The sequence below is a fragment of the Dipodomys spectabilis genome, unplaced genomic scaffold (assembly GCF_019054845.1).
Source record: "Dipodomys spectabilis isolate Male_0828 unplaced genomic scaffold, ASM1905484v1 ptg000422l, whole genome shotgun sequence".
NCBI lineage: Eukaryota > Metazoa > Chordata > Mammalia > Rodentia > Heteromyidae > Dipodomys > Dipodomys spectabilis.
This window is the reverse complement of record NW_024871099.1, coordinates 3,442,146-3,456,619: the sequence shown is the minus strand read 5'-3', so window position 1 is coordinate 3,456,619 and position 14,474 is coordinate 3,442,146. Positions and strand designations below refer to the sequence as shown.

Below are 14,474 nucleotides of genomic sequence, written 5' to 3'. Positions count from 1 at the left end.
GTATCATAGCTTCTTCTTCTTCTTCTTTTTTTTTTTGGGTCCGGTTGTGGGGCCTGAACTCTGGGCCTGGGCGCTGTACCTCAGCTCTTCAGCTCAAGGCTAGCACTCTACCACTTGAGCCACAGCACCACTTCCGGCTTTTTTCTTTTTGCTTATGTGGTGCTGAGGAATCGAACCTAGGGCCTCAGGCATGCAAGGCAAGCGCTCTACCACTGAGCCACCTTCCCAGCCCAGTATCATAGCTTCTTGCATGTGTATTTTATCCATTTATTCAGAAGTGATAAGAAGTGACCAAATCACCCACATTCTCAGCTGAGGGTTTTTTGTTGTTATTATAAGAGTGATGTATAGGGCTGGGAAGGTGGCTCAGTGGTAGAGTGCTTGCCTTGCATGCATGAGGCCCTGGATTTGATTCCTCAGCACTACATAAGCAAAAAGAAAAAAGCTGGAAGTGGCGCTGTGCGTGGCTCAAGTGGTAGAGGGCTAGCCTTGAGCTGAAGAGCTGAGGACAGCACCCAGGCCCAGAGTTTAGACCCCACGACTGGACCCAAAAAAAAAAAAGTGATGTATAGGGTGATCACAGTTACATATTCTTTTTGGACAATATCACCCCTTCCCTCGCTCTCTCCTAGTTTTCCATCCCATTGAGTTTTGTTTTGCTTTGTTTTGTTTTTTCTAAACTAGGTATGACTCACTTACTGGGGTCCCTGTGAGCCAGCAGAACCTGCTGCTAGAGAAAGCTAGCATCCTGTTCAATACTGGAGCCCTCTACACTCAGATCGGAACCCGGTGCAATCGGCAGACACAAGCTGGGCTAGAGAGTGCTGTGGATGCTTTCCAGAAAGCTGCAGGTATGTGTCCAGCAGGTCTGTAACACATGGCTTCAGCCCCATCCCATGGCACCACAGATCCCAGCTAAACGGAGGCTTGGAGCCTCCCCAGCCTCTGGGGCCCAGCCAGTTTCCAGCCTTGGATCAGCTTCCCCTCAGGAGACTTGCTTAATGGGTCATAGCAGGGCATCCGTCTGTGGTGCTCTTGTGGTTAATGGGTAATCTTCCCATGTGAGTGGCCACAGCCACAGCAGTAAACACCTGCTCCTGTCAGAACAGACTTTACCCATGCAGTGTAAATACATTATCAATATGTCCATTCATTCCCAATTGTTTTTGGGGAGGGTCTGTTGTAAGATCTGCCCCCAGTAGATGCCCCAAAACACAGATACTATTGAACCTTGTGTACATTACATTCTCCCGTGTGTATGTGTGTATGTGCATGCGCCTATGATAAAGGTCACCTGACAGAGTTGGCCCAGTAAGAGGATAACAAAAATAATAACTAGGCATAGAAATGGAAGGACAAAGGGTGAACAGAAGCAACAGTAGTACTCGATACTATGTTGAAAATCAACTAAACAACTTGTGGGAACAGGAAGGAAAAACTGGGAGAAAGCTAGGGAAGGGGACATTGTCCAGAAAGAAATGTACTCATTACCTGATTTTTGTAATGTAATCTCTCTGTATATCACCTTTAGAATACCAATAAAAATAAAAATTAAAAAAATAATAACCTAGAATAATTATAAGCCAGGTACTGGTGACTCACACCTGTACTCCTAACTACTGAGGAGACAGAGATCTAAGGATCATGGTTTGAAGCCAGCCTTGGCAAGAAAGTCTGTGAGACTCTTTATTTCTAATTAACCACCAAAAAGTTAGTGATAGAGCTGGTAGAGATCAGCTTTGAGTAGAAAAAAACTAAAGCCACAAAAAAAATTAAATTAAAAAAAAAAACAACTAAAGGGACAGTGCTCAGGTCCTGAGTTCTCAAGCCTTAGTACTGGGACAAAAACAGAACAGACAATTCTTTTTTGTTTTTGTTTTTTGGTCCGTCTTGGGGTTTGAACTCTGGACCTGTGTGATATCCCTGAGCCCTTCAAGGCAAGTTCTCTACCAATTGAGTCACAACACCACTTTGGGTTTTCTGGTGGTTAATTGGAGATAAGAGTCTCATGGAGGGCTGGGAATGTGGCTCAGTGGTAAAGCGCTTGCCTTGCATTCATGAGGCCCTGGGTTCGATTCCTCAGCACCACATAAGCAGAAAAAAAAAAAGCCAGAAGTGGCACTGTGGCTCAAGTGGTAGAGCACTAGCCTTGAGCTGAACTGCTGAGGGACAGCGCCCAGGCCCAGAATTCAGGCCCACAACCGGACCCCCCCCCCCAAAAAATAAAAAAAAAAAAAAGTCTCATGGACTTTCCTGCCTAGGTTAGCTTTGAGCCACAATCCTCAGATCTCAGCCTACTAAGTAGTTAGGATTACAGGTGCTAGCTACCAGCACCTACCTAGAACAGACAATTCTAACAATGTACTGTCAGAAAATTTCTTGAAACCTAATGAGTATTTCTGGAATTTTCCATGTAATATTTTTGTATCACAGTTGACTGAGAGTGACCATAAGGGAAATCTCACATGGAGGAGGAAGGTTACAGTGATGATGTCTGCCTGTTTATTTAGTTTGTTTATTTTTGTGCCAGTACTGGGGCTAAACTCTTTTTCTTAGCTTTTCTACTCAAGGCTGGCGGTCTACCACATGAACCACACTTCTACTTCTGCCTTTTTTGCTGGCCAGTTGGAGATAAAGGTGTCACAGACTTTCCTTCCTCTGTGATCCTTAGATCTCGACCTCCTGAATAGCTAGGCATGAGCCACCAGTGCATGTGAATGTTTCTAAGGAAATTAAAAGTCTTGTGGGGCCAGAACTCTGGGCCTGGGCTCTGTCCCTCAGCTCTGCAACTCAAGGCTGGCACTCTACCACTTGAGCCACAGCGCCACTTCCGGCTTTTTCTTTTTCTGCTTATGTGGTGCTGAGGAATCAAACCCAGGGCTTCATACATGCAAGGCAAGCACTCTACCACTGAACCACCTTCCCAGCCCATGTAAAAGTCTTTAAAATTGTGTGAAAACATATCTATCATAAAATGTTTCATTTCAGCTTTTTTTTTAATTTGTTTGGTTTTGTTTTTTGGGTCCGGTCATGGGGCCTGAACTCTGGGCCTGAGCGCTGTCCCTCAGCTCTTCAGCTCAAGGCTAGCACTCTACCACTTGAGCCACAGCGCCACTTCCAGCTTTTTTCTTTTTGCTTATGTGGTACTGAGGAATCGAACCCAGGGTCTCATGCATGCAAGGCAAGCGCTCTACCACTGAGCCACCTTCCTAGCCCTCAGCTTTTTTTTTTAATCTGAGACCAGGACTCCAACTTGGTGGTACCTGATGCTTTCACTCATTGGCTAGTGAGCTATCAACTGTTCCATGCTTCCAACCCCTCAACTTTTTTGTTGTTTTTTCATTTGGTTTTGCTGGTACTGGGGTTTGTTTTGTTATGTTTTTTGTGTCAGTCGTGGGGCTTGAACCTCTGGGCCTGGGTGCTGTCCCTCAGCTCTTCAGCTCAAGGTGAGCGTCTACCACTTGAGCTACAATGCCCCTTCCAGTTTTCTAGTGGTTTTTATTGTGAGATAAGAGTCTCATGGATGGGGCTGGGAAGGTGGCTCAGTGGTAGAGCGCTTGCCTTGCATGCCTGAGGCCCTGGGTTCGATTCCTCAGCACTACATAAGAAAAAAGCCGGAAGTGGTGCTGTGGCTCAGTGGTAGAGCACTAGCATGAGCTGAAGAGCTGAGGGAGACAGCACCCATGCCCAGAGTTCAGGCCCCCACGACCAGACCCTATAAAAAAAAAATAAGTCTCATGGACTTTCCTGCCCGGGCTGGCTTTGAACCGTCATCCTCAGATCTCAGCCTCCTGGAGTAGCTAGGATTACAGGCGTGAGCCACTGGCATCCGGCTTGGTACTGAGGCTTGGTACTGAGGTTTGAACTGAGGGGACTTGCTCTTTCCCTGGGTGTTCTTGCTCACACTTGTGCTCTACCACTTGAGCCATGTCTTTAGTTTTGGCTTTTTGCTGGTTAGTGGAGATGGAATCTTACGTACTCCAGTCAGCCTCCTAGCGAGCTAGGATTAGAAGTGTGCGCCACTGGTGCCCAGTCTGTTTAACTCTTTTCTTTTTTGTGCTGGTCCCTGGGGCTTGAACTCTGTGTGGGTGCTGTCCATGGGCTTTTTGTTCAAGGTTAACGTTTTACCACTGAGCCACAGTTTTACTTTGAGCTTTTATTGAGTAGTTTACTTTCCTGCCTGGGCTGCCTTCGAACTGTTATCCTCAGATAATATCTCCTAGCAGCTCCATATTACAGGCGTGAGCCACCAGTGTCCAACTGTTTTATCTATTTTTAAGGTGGCAAAATGTACATAAGACGGGTCACCGATGGGTTCATGTCAATAAAGCTAAGTGAAAAGCACAATGCCCTGAGTTCAAGCCCTAGTGTTTGGCACAGAAGAAAAGTTAGGTCGAAGTAATACTGTAACCAATTTAGGTGTATATTTCTGTTTTACATTTCGTACCTTTATATCATCAGCATCACCTTTACTCCAGAGGAAGTCTACCCTTCAAGGTGGGGCTTTATATCTGCTAAAGTAGAACCTCCTCTTCGTCCTCTCTCACAGCTCCTACTAGTAACCTGTCTACTTCCTGATCGCAAACTGACCCTTCCCAGGTATCTCACTAAATGGAAAACACATAATAAAGTGTGTGTGTATATATATATAATGTATATATATATACACACACAGTATGTTGTGCAGGTGTGTATGTGTGGTGGGGGCATGTTCTAGGGACTTGAACTCAGGGCCTGAGTGCTATCCTTTCTCTTTTTTCCTGTCTGAGGTTAGTGCTCTACCACTTGATCTACACCTGTACTTTGGCTTTTTAATGCTAACACGTGGTGTACCTTTCATGTCAATACTAAGGGCTTGAACTCAGGGGCCTTGAGCTTTCACTAGACATTTTTGCTCATAGGCTGGGTGTCTACCACTTGAACCTACTCCACTGCACTTCTTTTACTGGTTAATTGAGTTAAGAACCTCCCAGATTTACCTGCTTAGGCTGCTTTGATCTGTGATTCTCAGATCTCAGCCTCCTGAGTAGCTAGGATTACATCATAGGCCACTGATACCCAGCAAGAATCAGATTTTTTAATATACCCTAGGATATGTAATATATTGTTGTAGTATATGTATTATGCATGCTCTTATATTGCACATATATGCATATATGTACACGAGTAACATGTGCATACATGCATGTATTTTTTCACATTTTGGAGTGCTGGAGCTTGAATTTAGCCTCATGCAAGTTAGACAAGTGCTTAACCACTGAGCTACACCCCCATGCCCAATTTTATGTTTTTTAAAATTTCTGTTATTCTTAATAGCAGCATGGTGATGTAAGCATGGTCTCTGACTCATGAATAAAATCCTTACATTTTTAGGGGTTTTGAACTACCTGAAAGAGACATTCACTCATACCCCAAGTTACGACATGAGCCCTGCCATGCTGAGTGTGCTGGTGAAAATGATGCTTGTACAAGCCCAGGAATGCGTATTTGAGAAATTCATTCTTTCTGGGATCCGGAATGAATTCTTCATGCTGGTGAAGGTGGCTCAGGAGGCCGCAAAGGTGAGGCTTCCTTTTTCTTGTGACTTCCGGGGTTGGGCAGGTACGCTGGCACATGTGCCCACGTGCCCCAGGGAGCATTGATGGGGTCCTGTGGTAGTAGCTTGTCCACAATCTGGGCAGCCTGCCCTCCCCAGCTGAGGCTGCTGGCATGTGTTTTCCTAGCTTCTGGCAATTTCAGATATGGATCATTAATTTCATTCCACAGCATAGCCTAAAGCCACCATGACACTTGCCTGATTCCTATTAACTCTGGCCTGACAGCACAAAGAATCACTCAGTATGATGCCCATATTCTGGCAGGACTGTTGTATAGGACAAAGGGCTCCAACTATCTAGGCATTAATGCTCATGCCTATAATCCTGGCTACTCAGGAAGCTGAAGCTCTTTTGCCTAGATAGCAAAGAGATTGTGTGTGTGTGCATGTGCATATGTGTGCATGCAAGCATTCCTGTACTGGGGTTTGAACTCAGGGCCTAGGTGCTCTCCTTGAGCTTTTTTTTTTTTTTTTCTCAAGGCTAGTGCTCTACCACGTGGAGCCACTGCTCCACCTTCAATTTTCTTTTCTTTTTGTCAGTTGTAGGGCTTGAACTCTGGGCCTGAATGCTGTCCCTCAGCTCTTAAGCTCAAGGCTAGTGCTCTACCAATTGAACCACAAGGCCACTTCCGGTTTTCTGATTTTTTTTTGGGGGGGGGTCCAATTGTGCAGCCTGAACTCTGGGCCTGGGCACTGTCCTTCAGCTCAAGGCTAGCGCTCTACCACTTGAGCCACAACGCCACTTCTGCCTTTTTTCTTTTTGCTTATGTGGTGCTGAGGAATCGAACCCAGGACCTCTTGCATGCAAGGCAAGCACTCTAGCCACCTTCCCAGCCCCTGGTGGTTTATTAGAGATAAGTCTCACAGACTTTCCTGCTGGGCTGGCTTTGAACCTCGATCCTCAGATCTCAGCCTCCTGAGTAGCTAGGATTACAGGAGTGAGCCACCAGCGCCTAGCCTTCCACCTCCAATTTTCTGATGGTTAATTGGAGTTAAAATCTCCTGGATTACAGGCATGAGCCATCAGGGCCTAACTTCTTAGCTCTTTTGCCCAAAGCTAGCGCTCTACCACTGAAGCCACAGTTCTACTTTTGACCTTTTGTGGTAAAGTCCTTTTGTAGTTAGTTGAAGATAAGAGTTTCATGGGCTTTTCTTGCCCCAGTCTGACTTTGAACCTTGATTTCAGCCTCCTGAGTAGTTAGGATTACACATGTGAACCCCCTGTATCTGGCCCTCATGGACACTCTTCATTGAACCACCAAAAAGCTAGAAGTGGAGGTGTGGCCTAAGTGGTAGAGCATCAGCCTTAAGCAAAAGAATTTCATGAACACACCCAGGCTCTGAGCTCAAGTCCCTCAGTACAGGTACGTGTGTGTATGTGTATACACGCATGCGCACGTGGGTGCGCACGCGCACACACACACACACACACACACACACACACACACACACACACACACACACACACAAATAAGAGCTCTTTCTCTGAAGCTGAGCTGCCCCCCTCCCATGACCCTTGTTTCAGGTGGCAGAGGTCTACCGGCAGTTGCACACAGCCATGAGCCAGGCACCAGTGAAAGAGAATATCCCCTACTCCTGGACCAGCCTGGCCTGTCTGAAGGCTCATCACTATGGAGCTCTAGCCCACTACTTCACCGCCACCCTCCTCATGGATCACCAGTGTAAGATTTGAGGCTCTGGGCTTGGATCAGGGTTGTGGTCTTAACAGCTCAATAGGGGGAGGGGAGGATTTCTGAGCTAAGTGGGTATTCCCTGTGCTCCCTCCTGGCTCTGCAGACCTTCCCAGCCTGAGTGCTCTATATAGTTTTTTTTTTTTTTTTGTCGGTCATGGAGCTTGAACTCTGGGCCTGGGCGTTGTCCCTCAGCTCTTCAACTCAAGGCGAGCGCTCTACCACTTGAGCTACAGCGCCACTAACCTTCCCAGCCTGAAGGCAGGAGGTGGGGAGAACACATAGCCCATGGCCAAGCCCAGATTAAGGATGATCAACTTTTATGGAAGGACCCAGTTTCTTTCAAAGGCAGTTTCATTTTGTTTTTGGAACCAAGCAAATGGTTTTTCTTTTTTTTTTTTAATTTTATTTTATTTGAGAACATACTGTACAGAGGGGTTACAATTACATGGGCAGGATAATGCATACATTTCTTACCAAGCATTGCATCCTCCTCCTTTGTTTACCCTTCACCTCCCTTCCCAGCCTCCCCCCTCCCCCCAAGCAAATGGTTTTTCAACTGGAATCTGGAATGCCAAGGGTATCACAAATTCCATAACCTCCAGTAAACTGCCCAAAAAAGCTGGAAGTGGAGCTGTGGCTCAAGTGATAGAGCACTAGACTTGAACACAAAAGCTCAGGGACAGCACCTAGGCCCAGAGTTCAAGCTCCAGGAACAGCAAAGGAAAAAAATTAATAATGAAGATAAGTAATAATTTAAAGGTCATGCACTGGTGGCATTTACCTGCAATTCTCCTTACTCAGGAGACTTGAGATCCAGGGGACCAAGATTCAAAGCCAGCACTGGCAGAAAAAAGTCCATGAGACTCTTTATCTCCAATTAGTAAACAAAATGTTGGGTTGGAGGTTTGACTCAGGGAGAATGGGAGAATGCTTGTCAAACAAACAAGCTAAGCAAGTGTGAGACCCTCAGTTCAACTTCAGTATCACCAAAAAAAAAAAAAAAAACACCAGAAAGTTTGTTTATGTTTTTATTTTTACCAGTCCTGGGGCTTGAACTCAGAGCCTGGGTACTGTCCTTGAACTTCAAAGCCAGCACTCTACCACTTGAGCCACAGCCACAGCATCAATTCTGTTTTTTTTGTTTATGTGGTACTGAGGAATCAAACCTAGGGCTTCAGGCATGCTAGGCAAGCACTCTACCACTGAGCCACATTCCCAGCCTGGAGTTCATATACTTTTTTGACAGAGGTCTTATCATCCTCTTAAATGTTGTGCTTGAATCTGGTGCCTCTCCCTCCTCACCCTAATGCTGGCTCAGATCTAATGGTCAGGTAGGATTTCTTATATAATTCATGTTTGAAGTATGGCAGCCCTGAGTAAATAAACAATCATTGCAGCCAGACTGCTTGAGTTCTTATCTCAGCCTTGTCCCTAATCACCTATGTGACCTTGGAAAAGTGACTTAGCTGCTTTTTTGCTTTTATTTGTGGGTCATGAGGTTTGAACTCTGGGCCTGAATGCTGTCCCTCAACTCTTCAGCTCAAGGTGAGCACTATATCACTTGAGCCACAGCTCCACTTCTGGTTTTCTGGTAGTTTATTGGAGGTAAGAGTCTCATGGACTTTCCTGCCTGAGCTGGCTTTGAACTGCGATCCTCAGATCTCAGCCTCCTGAGTAGCTAGGATTACAGGCATGAGCCACCAGTGTCTGGTGACTTAGCTGCTTTGTGCCTTCCTTTTCTTCTTATTCTCATCTGCTATATAGAAGTAGCAAGAAAAACCTTCTTCTTGGAGCAGGGGGGCTGTTGTGAAAATTAAGTACCTCTGTACAAAGCTCTTTGAATGTGTTAGGTGCCACCACTAGCATTTGTGTAGTCGGACAAGATAGAGCAACAAAGGAAATACACTGTAGTTGCTGTGGATGTGGGCAAGGCAGCCTGGTGGACTCTTTGATGCAATCCTAGATGGTTTCTTGGAGGTAGTGACCTTTGAGCTGGGCTTTTGAGCAGGGACACACAACACACACACATGTAGCTAGGGAGAGTAAGCCTGAGCTCTGAGGTAGAAACTCAGAACGTAGAGGGTGGTGAGTGGTGGGTGAGGTTCACAGGACATGCTCCAGGGAAACTGAGGCTGAAGCAGAAGAAGGGCCACATCACAAGGCACAAAGGTGTGCATACCAGCAGTGAAGCTCAGGGCTGTGTAGTGGCCACATAGTGGTCGCGTGGGCACGCGCGCGCGCATGTGTGTGTGTGTGTGTCAGGGTCATGTCTCAAATCCCCTGAGTTTGGCCGGTCCCTGCAAAGGGATTGGGGGGCCAGGTTGCCTGGGCTGTGTATTGGAATCAAAAGGAGCCCTAGGATGGGGTGGGGAGGGAACCCATGTGAGTGTGCAGAGGGAAAGGGAGATTTCCCTTGTGATTGTGTTCACAGTGAAGCCAGGTGCAGATGAGGACCACCAGGAGAAATGCTTGTCTCAGCTCTACACCCAAATGCCAGAGGGGCTGACGCCCTTGGCCACACTGAAGAATCAGCAGCAGCGCCAGCAGCTGGGTGCGTATGGACCCTGAACTGTCCCCGCTGGATCTCAGCCTGTATTGCGCACAAAGCTCCAGATTTCTTCTCCATGGAGAAGTGGGGGACAGGACTTTCGGACCAAGCATTGTGACTTCTCAGAATCAGGAGGCATAGCATCTCAGAGGCCCCCAGAATGCCTTCTCACAGCCCCATGAGTGCCCCGGGTTCCAGTCTTGGAGCCAGATGGCTGTCATTCTCCCTGAACAGTATGGAAGGAATGACCCCTCCTTCTCTTCCCTTCTTTTCTCTTTGTGCCAGTTCTGAGGCTTGAACCCAAGGCCTAGGTGCTATCCCTTAGTGTTTTCACTGGACTGGCATTCTCCCTATTGAGCCACAGCTCTGTTTCAAGCTTTTTGCTGACTATTTGGAGATAAGGATCTCATGGACACTCCTGCCTGGGCTGGCTTTGAACCACAAACCTCAGATCTTAGCCTCCTGAATAGTTATAGGTAGCTCCTAATTTAGAAAGGGCTAATCTTCTGCCTGCTCTGTGATAAGATTCACACGCCTTGTGGGTTGTGGTTTCTGCCTGCAGGAAAGTGCCATCTACAGAGAGCTATCACCCACCATGAAGAGTCCCTGAGGGAAGCCAGCCTGTGCAAGAAACTACGCAACATCCATGTGCTTCAGGAGGTGCTAACAGCGGCCCACCAACGGACCAGGCTCAAATACGATCAACACCGAGAGGAAGATGATATCCTGAACTTGATGGAAGCCCCTGACATTGTGTGTGAGTGGCAAGACCAGGCCTTTGTGCTAGTGGGTATGACTTGTAAGCGCATGGGTGTGGCATTTTTGCCTGTGGGCAGGGCCTTACTCTTATGAGTGAGGCCTATGGGCTGGTCCTGTGTGACTAGTTGATCCTATAGACTTGTGGGCAGTACCTGAGTGCCTGTGGGAGGGCCCTGTATGCCTATGTCAGAGCCTTATTCCTGTCAGCAGGACCTGTGTGCTGATGGACAGGGCCTCATGTCTATAGGTGTGGCCTGTATACTTATGATCTGGGTCTTATTCTTGTGAGTGGGTCTGCTCCCAAAAAGCAGATGTATCTGTCATGGGAGGCCTCAGCACCCCAGTTGCATATAGCCTGTTTTTTCTTTTTCTTTTCTTTTTTTTTTTTTTTTTGCTGGTCCTGGGGCTTAAACTCAGGGCCTAGACACTGTCCTTGAGCCTCTCTGTGCTCAAGGCAAGCACTCTAGCACTTGAGCCACAGCGCCACTTCTGGCTTTTTCTGTTTATGTGGTTCTGAGGTATTGAACCCATGCATGCTAGACAGTCTACCACTAAGCCACGTTCCCAGCCCCCAGCCTGTGTTTTCTATCCTGCAGGCCCAGGCAGCTCTCTGCGTGAGGGCCCTGAAGCGCACTGCACCAGGGCTGGACTATGGGCTTCCCTTCCCTTGCCCTTTTCTCCCCTCATTCCTACTCCAGTGGCTTTTTTGTGATCCTTTCTCTTGTCATTCTGATGCTTGTCATCCTGGTCCTGTCCTCTGAGCTGATTATTTCTTCTTGCCCAGTATCACCTACCTCTAGAGTCTTTGTATCTTAAAGGTCCAGCATACTCTTGCTTTCATTTTCTAGATTCTTCAGTGAAGTCTCAGGCCCTCCTTTGGGCCTGTAGCTCCTCTAGCTCCCTCTTCTTCCACTGAGGAGTTTGTGCCAGATCAATCCATCAGTCTATCTTCCATCTAGTTTTCTTTTCTTCCTCTCCTCTCTTTCTTTCTCTTTTTCTCCTTTCTCTTTCTTTCCTCATACTGAGGCTTGAACTCAAGGCCTGAATACTGTCCCTTAGCTACTTTGCTCAAGGCTGATGCTCTACCACTTGAGCCACAGCTTCACTACTGGCTTTTTATGATGATTGGAGATAAGAGTCTCAAAGACTCAGCTGCCCATCTGTCTTCCAACTATGATCCTCAGGTCTCAGCTCTCTGAGTAGCAAGGATTAACAGGCGTTAATCACCAGTACCCTACTGCAGCTTGAGTCTTTTAAGGATCATTTCTCTTTACAGAAACTCTTAACCTTTTATTTTTCCTCTTCTAGCTAAAACTGAGCAAGAGGTAGAAGTAATACCGCCCCAGTTCTCCAAGGTCACGGTCACAGACTACTTCCAGAAGCTGGTATGTGGGGTATTTCCTTCATAAATGACCTAAGGTGATGGCCTGTAAGTTTCATACATAAGCTGTCTTCATTTATCTAGTACCCTATACAAAATACCATCCAATGGGTGACTTATTATAAGCAACAGAAACTTAAGCTGCTTCCAGTTCTAGTGGCTGAGAATTTCAAGGTCAATGTGCTGGCAGATTTCAGCATTCACTGAGAGCTGCTTTCTAAGTCATAGATGGCCTTTTGCTGTATCCTCAAGTGGTGAAAGGGGCTAGTGAGCTCCTTTGAACCTAACTGCAAGAGCATTGATTCAGTTAACGAGGGCCATCAAAGGCCCAACCTACTAATCATGGGTAATTAGTTTTTTTTGTTACTGTTTTTCCTTTGTTGTTGTTTTTTTTTTTGGGTCCGGTCGTGTGCCTGAACTCTGGGCCTGGGCGCTGTCCCTCAGCTCTTCAGCTCAAGGCTAGCACTCTACCACTTGAGCCACAGCGCCACTTCTGGCTTTTTTCTTTTTTTCCTTATGTGGTGCTGAGGAATCGAACCCAGGGCCTCAGGCATGCAAGGCAAGCACTCTACCACTGAGCCACCTTCCCAGCCCCTGTTGTTGTTTTTATACACACACACACCTCAGGCATGCAAGGCAAGCGCCCTACCACTGAGCCACCTTCCCAGCCCCTGTTGTTGTTTTTACACACACACACACACACACACACACACACACACACACACACACACACACACACACACACACACACACACACACACACACACACACACACACACACACACACACACACACACACACACACACACACACACACACACACACACCGGTACAAGCGACAAGCGTTTTTTTTTTGTATACACACCCACCTACACACCCGGTACTGGAGTTTGCAATCTGGACCTTTATATACTGTCCCTTAACCATTGTGTTCAAGGCTTGTGCTCTATCACTTGAGCCTCAGCTCTACTTCCAGCTTTTTTTTTTTTTTTTGGTCTAGTCGTGGGGCCTGAACTCTGGGCCTGGGCACTGTCCCTCAGCTCTTCAGCTCAAGGCTAGCACTATACCACTTGAGCCACAGCACCACTTCCAGCTTTTTTCTTTTTGCTTATGTGGTGCTGAGGAATCGAACCCAGGGCCTCATGACTGCAAGGCAAGTGCTCTACCACTGAGCCACCTTCCCAGCCCTTACTTCCAGCTTTTTGCTGGTTAGTTGGAGAGTTAGACATTCCTGCCCCAGCTGGCTTTAGAACTGTGATCTTCAGATCTCAGCTTTCTAATGGCATGAGCCACCAGTACCTGGCTGGTTATTAGGTTTTAACATGCAAATCTTGGCAGGACACACATATTTAGACTATATATAAAGCACTATTTTTACAGCTTGTAATCACAACACTTGGGGAACAGAGACAGAAGGATCCTTTGAGCCCAGAAAGTCAAGACTATCCTAAGGACCATAGCAAGATGCCAAAACATCTATCCCTTTGGGGAAAAATAATAAACATAAATAAAACTATCATAGCTACTCAGGAGGCTAAAATTTGAGGTCATGGTTCAAAGCTAGCCTGGGCAGGAAAGTCTGTGAGACTCTATTCTCTAATTAATCACTAAAGAGCTAGAATTGGAACTGTGGTTCAAGTAAGGAGAGTGCTAGCTTTGAGTAAATGAGCTAAGGAACAGCTTCTAGGCTCTGAGTTCAAGCCCTACTACTAGCATAAGAAAATATAATAGGGGCTGGGAAGGTGGCTCAGTGGTAGAGCGCTTGCCTTGCATGCCTGAGGCCCTAGGTTTGATTCCTCAGCACCACATAAGCAAAAGGAAAAAAAAAAAAGCCAGAAGTGGCGCTATGGCTCAAGTGGTAGAGCGCTAGCCTTGAGCTGAAGAGCTGAGGGACAGCGCCCAGGCCCAGAGTTCAGGCCCCACAACTGGACCCCCCCCAAAAAATATATATATAGTAGAACCAAATGTGCTTTAGTCTCTAACCTCTCCAGCCTAATGACTCTTGTCTTCCCAGGGCCCCCTATCCGTGTTCTCGGCCAGCAAGAGGTGGACTCCTCCTCGGAATATTCACTTCACAGCAGAAGAAGGGGACTTGGGCTTCACGCTGAGAGGAAACACCCCAGTGCAGGTCCACTTCCTGGACCCTCAATGTTCTGCTGCAGTAAGCCTATCATGTTGTTCTGCCTTGTGCTGGTCCTGAGGTTTGAACTCAGGGCCTGGACCCTGTCCTAGAGCCTCTTTTGCTCAAGGCTAGAGCCTTGCTTTATCACTAGAACCACAGCTCCATTTCCTGCTTTTTGTTGTTGTTGGTGGTGGTAGTTAATTGGAGATGAAAATCTCATGGCCTTTCCTGCCCGGACTGCTTTGAACTTTGATCCTTAAATCTCAGCCTTCTCAGAAACTAGGATGACAGGTGTGAGCCATTAGCACCTGGCTAACTTATCCTTTTTTTTTTTTTTGTCAGTCATGGGGCTTGAACTCTGGTCCTGAATGCTC

At 46.8% G+C, this 14,474-nt stretch overlaps 1 protein-coding gene across 1 annotated transcript in view; it reads left to right on the top strand.

Moving 5' to 3' along the window:
* Positions 1–14,474, top strand: part of Rhpn2 (rhophilin Rho GTPase binding protein 2) — a 50,515-nt gene that overhangs the window by 31,229 nt on the left and 4,812 nt on the right. Inside the window, exons 7-13 of the mRNA XM_042668190.1 lie at positions 685–851; positions 5,374–5,561; positions 7,122–7,278; positions 9,722–9,841; positions 10,401–10,595; positions 11,906–11,982; positions 13,993–14,139. Coding sequence (XP_042524124.1) covers positions 685–851; positions 5,374–5,561; positions 7,122–7,278; positions 9,722–9,841; positions 10,401–10,595; positions 11,906–11,982; positions 13,993–14,139 — 1,051 coding nt within the window. The remainder of the gene's footprint in view (positions 1–684; positions 852–5,373; positions 5,562–7,121; positions 7,279–9,721; positions 9,842–10,400; positions 10,596–11,905; positions 11,983–13,992; positions 14,140–14,474) is intronic.